At 34.3% G+C, this 6,037-nt stretch overlaps 1 protein-coding gene across 2 annotated transcripts; it reads left to right on the top strand.

Moving 5' to 3' along the window:
• Positions 1-2,176: 2,176 nt before the first annotated feature.
• Positions 2,177-5,571, top strand: LOC129760036 (uncharacterized). Of its 2 annotated transcripts, none has more exons than XM_055757617.1 (5): positions 2,177-2,578; positions 2,647-2,690; positions 4,814-4,907; positions 4,966-5,094; positions 5,171-5,571. In XM_055757617.1, exons 1-5 carry the CDS (start codon positions 2,546-2,548, stop codon positions 5,453-5,455), a joined length of 585 nt encoding a protein of 194 aa, XP_055613592.1. In that variant the 5' UTR covers positions 2,177-2,545; the 3' UTR covers positions 5,456-5,571. The 2 variants fall into 2 exon arrangements, with proteins under 2 accessions (XP_055613592.1, XP_055613593.1); XM_055757618.1 differs by having other exon boundaries at positions 2,179-2,578; positions 4,817-4,907.
• The last annotated feature ends 466 nt before the right edge of the window (positions 5,572-6,037 follow it).

Raw genomic sequence — 6,037 nt, 5'->3', positions numbered from 1 at the left:
AATATTCTGCTTCTCAAATATGTTAAATTATTTCACTTTAATATCATGCAACCTACCTACCTACCTAAGGGTCCAGCGCCGATTGACCGGCGCATAGGGCTGAGATAAAATATCTCCACTGCTGGCGATCCGGAGCCAGCGTCTTCACTTGCTGCCAGCCAAGGTTCTCGTCAACTGTGCGGATTTCAGCGGCTAGACTTCGCCGCCACGAGCTTTTGGGCCTGCCTCTTCTTCGATGCCCATCTGGATTCCAGTCAAGCGCCTCTCTGCAAATCTCGTTTTCATCTCTTCGCAGCATGTGCCCTATCCATCTCCACTTACGTTCCGGAATCTCGATTTCTAGCGCCTTTTGATGACACCGGCGATGAAGTTCAACGTTTGAGATCCAGTTGCCAGGCCACCAAGCGCGGATGATGTTCCGCAGGCAGCGATTCACAAAAACTTGCAGTTTTCGCGTCGTCACCGCATATGTGCACCAAGTTTCACACCCGTACAGCAATACGGATTTGACGTTTGAGTTGAAGATTCGGATCTTAGTTCGTAGAGAGATCTGGCGTGACCGCCAGATGTTTCGGAGACTCGCAAACGCAAATCGGGCTTTTCTGATCCGGGTTTCGATGTCCTTCTTGGTACCACTATCAGGCGTAATCTGGCTACCAAGATACTGGAAGCACTCCACTGTCTCAACCTGTTGTCCAGCTACCACGAAATTGGAACGATTTTCTGTGTTGATTTCCATCGACTTGGTCTTTCCGACATTGATTTTGAGACCTGCTGCCTTGGAGCTTTCGGTGAGGTCGTCGAGTTTGCTCTGCATGTCTTGTTGTGTTTGGGCGAGCAAAACAATATCGTCTACCAGGTTAAGGTCATTCAGTTGCTCCATGGTTGAAGGATTCCACGGCAATCCTCGGTTTGGTCTACAGTCAATCGATCCAGTCAAGATCTCATCCATTACGATGAGAAAAAGCAGCGGTGACAAAATACATCCAAATATCATGCAAAGTATTGATTAAAGCTTTATATGGATTTAAAACTTTCTTGATTCGATATTTGCCAACGTATTAAAATTGATTTTCCATGTTATTTAGAAGAGTTGACGATCCAGAAGAAAATTCATATACTTAATGATAATCAGAAACAGATTTAAAAGAAAAATAAAATAGTTAGAAAAAAATGTCATGGGTTCCAAGTTATTTTCCGAAAACTAGTGTTCATTTATCATTCATAAATTTTGACTTTTTGTTATTGAATTCTTATTATTTATTATTGTATTTGTTATACAATAAATCTTTAATATGGCTCTTTCGAACTCAGAAATTTTGAAAATTTAAAGTTTTTGGCTCTTCCGACTCAAAAGGTTGCCGATCATTGGTATAGGATTATATAGGATTAGAAAAATATAAAAATTAAATACATCAATTGCTCGATTTTTTTAATTTTCAATGAGAATTAAAAATTTGAAAAGTTATGTCATCATCATTTTGTTATCCTTAAATTATAATTTTATTACATTATATTTAAATTCAAATTGAATAGGTGTTGTGGGATAGAAATGTTGCTTCTAAGCCTGCTGTTGCATGATGTCCCGTTTACGGTATTTACCACATGGTTGGCCTGGCCGTATTTATCTCTACAATGCATGTTTTATGTAACAGAGATTTTGTTGAAAATAAAAATTGACGACACAAGTCTTTTCATTTATCAGGCGAGATGCTTACATGTTTTGACTATGTTGGTATAAGAAGAAGAAAAAGAAAAAAAATTAAGTTACTTCCCTCAACAAAATATTCAATTTGAATGCTTTCATAGTTCATGCAGTAAAGGGGTAATTCCGCTTATTCATTTGTATATTCAGAATGACATTAAAAAAGATAATTGTTTTAATTAAAGCGTCGTTTTTTCACCCAGTTGCCATCTGACTGCTGTCAAATTCATATAAAAAATGCGATTACAGCGCTAATTGCATAACTGGTTTTAAAAAAAACACGCTATTGATTAATATATATTAAAACATTATTGTTAAGCACAGTGGGTCAAGCTGAAGTTGTTTTAAATAAATTCTCTCGTAGCTGGAACATTTCTGTGAGTTTGTATGTTATTTATCGTTTGTTACGTTCGTTAGTGCTTGGCCATAAAGCGACCTTCTACCATACACGTGTCGTTTCTACTCGTGGGCTACAGGACATGCGCACTACTAGAATGAGGAAAAATCTGTAATTTTTAAATTCATTCTGTTTCTTGGGCTGACAAAACATGTTTTGAACTAGTTAACCCGATCTACAATTATCGAAATCAGTTCACAAATGGTTATCTGTAAATTGTGCTCATACGAGTTGAGTTTGTTCCTGTGTCCTGATCGACTTGGAAAAAAGGATTGAAGATGATGGCTCCTCATAGATAATCAGCTCACACGGGAAACTTTGTCTAAAGAATTTCTAGAAGCGGCTCTCATCAACAGCAAGTAATTCTGGAATATAGCTTCGAGTTCTTTTTCTACGTAATACAATAATTATATTGCATCGCACTTTGCTACAAAAAACTAAACATGTTAACATCAATCGTGCATGACATGAATAAGGTTAGTGTAGAAAGATACATTACTTACATATACGAGCGAAAAAATTTCTGACTTCCATCTACTTCCAGAACTCCTGGTTGCAACAGGAATCGAACGATGACACAGGAATCAGGTAAAACATGCAAACATTCTTAAGAAAAATAACTTTACTTTTAACGAACCGATAAATTGTTATGTGCAATGGTTGCATTTGCTTAGCATGACACTAAAAATACTTTTAAAAATATGAAAAATCACTTGTTTTGGATCTGATTTGTTGAAAACGAGTTCTAATTGAGCACTAAAAGCCTGTTGTGTGAGTTAACGCAGATTTCATGAAACACGAAACGGAATAGACAATGCATTGCAGTCTGAAACTTTGTGCGAATACATAAAAATTGAACTCTGATTATTCATATTTCAATTATTTTACATTAATAGTTTTGTGTTTCAAATCAAAACTTTCGAAAGTAAGTCCTACAATCTTTGAAATTGTATGCAAAATTTGTGTTATTACAAATTGCGAAATAAAAAATGAACTTGATAACTTGAGAACTTAATTAACAGATGAACTAGTTGACTTTACTTAAATCAGCAATTAATCAACTAAATCTCCCAAACTGTTGGGCAAATTGAAATATTAAAAAAAAAGAAGGAAATTAAAAGTTTTAGGTTCTAATATGATTTAGTAGGAAATATTTGTACAAGCTCAATTGATTTTATATTTCAGTTTGAAACTTTGTCGGTTCGGTTTAGTCGAACGCTGATCAAATGTTTTTGAAAAACCAAGGAAATATTAAATAAACACTAGCCAGAATTTTCTACCTGAAGATTGTATTTTTTTTTAGTCAGCAACGAATTTTTATTAAAAATAAATTTCATAATTAATATTATTTTTAAGCATAAAATTATTAGAAAAATCACTAAACAAAATCTCCAAAATTACCTTAAATATTATTTCTAATTTGTTATTTTCAGTTGAATTGGGTATCTAAGCCCAAATACAATATTTCTAAACCAGAATTTCAAAAATTTAATACCTACGATTTCTAAAGAAAAATTCCGGATACCTAAATAATATGAATTAGACATAAATCGCAATTTCTATAAATTTTTATCAATATGAAATTTATAATTTTTTTTTCGAAACTTTCGGTTTTTAACTTTATTTAATTTTTAAATTATTTTTTTATCAGTCCGTCTAGGGAGTCTTTATAAAAAATACACCCTGTATTATCAGAATGAATTTTGTCATGTTTGAATGCTTCATAGAATTGGTGATTATTTCAAATCTTAATGTGGAAATAAAATTTCATAATAGTTTCTAATGTTATACAGAATTCTAAACTGAATACACAATCCTAATTTTGAACACAGAAATTGATTTTTGTTTAAGATAAATAAATTTTAAACCAGGACATGTTTTGAATCTAATTGAAAATTAGGTATTTGTATAGGCAGATGTAATGGATGGAGGTAACCTCCAAGTGTAATACTGTAGCAAAATTTCGGGCCTGAGATTTCGAGATTTTGGCACTTTTTCCAAGTCATTCATCAGAATTTGATTGAAAAATTTAAATTTTCAGCTGGAATACACTGGATTCTTTTTTTAAACGATTGTTGTGTTCGTGCAAAAAAAGAAATCGTATAAAAAAAGTTCGAAACAACCGGGCAAAATTCATCGCTCATTTTGAGTAAAGTGGCCAACTTGGACTGTAAATCGATCATTTCCAACCAAGTAGACCATTCTGAAGTGATTTGAGTGAAACCGGAAAGCTCAAAGATTTGTTTTGAATTGCTCTGTTTTGGGTTTTAAGCCACGGTTGTTCCGGAACATCCGCAGAGTCTCTAAGTGGCCATTCCGGCAAATGTTTCCGTCGGGAAGCAATGTCCGAATCCATTTACCACCCAAGAGTGGTTCGGACAAAAAGCGGGAATGTGTAGAACCTGTTTTCAAAATGTTCAAAATCGCCTTATTTCGAGAAAATCATTTAAAAAAAGTCGTTTAAAATAAAACCGTGTAAAATAAGATCGTTTAAAAAAAGAATCCAGTGTAAACACCTAGTAGAATATCTCGCTTGGTTTTCATGGGTTCAACGGCTGAACATATTGAAATTTCTAGCAGAGTCTTCTAATTCAATCGGAAATCAGTAAACTTAATGGAATTATAGTAGTTTAAGTATGAACAGTATGGAAATAACGAACTTAAATGCATTCTTGTTTCCAATACTACATAACCTTATCTTTTCGTTCCAGCAGAATGAACGAAAGGAAGAAGGCACTCAATGCGATTACTTCGAATGTAACCCAAAAACCTGTTATCATCTACGTTAATGAAGGAGTTGTAGAGGTGAACACAAACTTCTTCTTGTTGAACAATTGTAACTTATAACTTTTTTCAATTTCAGGTCTCAAAGTCCAACTATCCGGACTCAAGTGACATTGATCGGTTCATGAGCGTTTGGAAACCATCGTATCCAGATTCTAACATTGAATCGGAAACATATTCACATTTCATCAAATATGTTAGTACGAAGGTAATTTTAATAAAGATTCCTTGAAAGAAGCTTTATTAATTAATTAAATTATCTTCATTTGTTTCTCGTGATACAGGTGGACTACTGCAATAACAATAACGATTCGTCATTTGTCACCGGGGTTATACGCAGAGCAGTGAGAAATGCCGGCGTCATATGGCAAGACGACAAGAGACGCGTCTCACGACAATTTCTCACCAATTTGAATATCGCTCAACTTCAAGTGATTGTTAATGATTTACAGAGATATATTGAAATGTTAAACGATAAACTGGTACAATTGCTTATGAAGCGCGATGAACTACAGATGAGCCAGGATGCTACTTTGATAGATATAGAAGATTTGTCGTTATATTTTTAAAACTATTTTTCTTTCTCAAACACAATACTATTCGAAGATAAATATGATCTATATATATTCATTGAAACATGGCTGTTCTGAAACTTAAATAAAGTTGATTGTGAGAAACTCTAAAATTTTGGTTGCCTAATATTTCTGTTTCGAAATTATTACATTGAATAACTATCGAGGGTCTAGGCGACAAAACAATCCTGATACTTGTTACTTAACTCAACTCATCAGGAAAAATCATAAATATTAGACTCTTTTAAGTATCGCTATTCTCATTTCACAATAACACACCAAATTCGTTCATGCATCTTGTTTTGTAACTGTCCAAAAAAACAGTGCTTTGAGAAAGAATATTTAAGAATTGAAAGATTATAGACGGATAGAAGATTAGAATAAGGTGAAATGTGTTGAAAATGAACGGAAGTTATTTATTTATTTACATAGGATTCCGTCTCACAACATGACTTGACCAACATAATTCCTAAAACTCACTCGGTCCATCGCAACCGTTCTCCGATTTCGCGGACACCCCACATTCGCCAGATCACGCTCCACCAGGTCTAACCACCTTGCTCGTCTCGTTCCTACCGG

The sequence above is a fragment of the Uranotaenia lowii genome, unplaced genomic scaffold (genome assembly GCF_029784155.1).
Source record: "Uranotaenia lowii strain MFRU-FL unplaced genomic scaffold, ASM2978415v1 HiC_scaffold_380, whole genome shotgun sequence".
NCBI classification, from domain to species: domain Eukaryota; kingdom Metazoa; phylum Arthropoda; class Insecta; order Diptera; family Culicidae; genus Uranotaenia; species Uranotaenia lowii.
This window is presented reverse-complemented; position numbering and strand designations above follow the sequence as displayed.

What these genes read in the sequence shown, in the direction of transcription:
- LOC129760036 (XM_055757617.1), top strand. Translation starts at nt 2,546, where the DNA reads ATGTTAACATCAATCGTGCATGACATGAATAAG. An exon ending in TCGTGCATGACATGAATAAG is followed by an intron (nt 2,579 to 2,646) that starts GTTAGTGTAGAA and finishes ATCTACTTCCAG; the next exon opens with AACTCCTGGTTGCAACAGGA. An exon ending in AACGATGACACAGGAATCAG is followed by an intron (nt 2,691 to 4,813) that starts GTAAAACATGCA and finishes TTTTCGTTCCAG; the next exon opens with CAGAATGAACGAAAGGAAGA.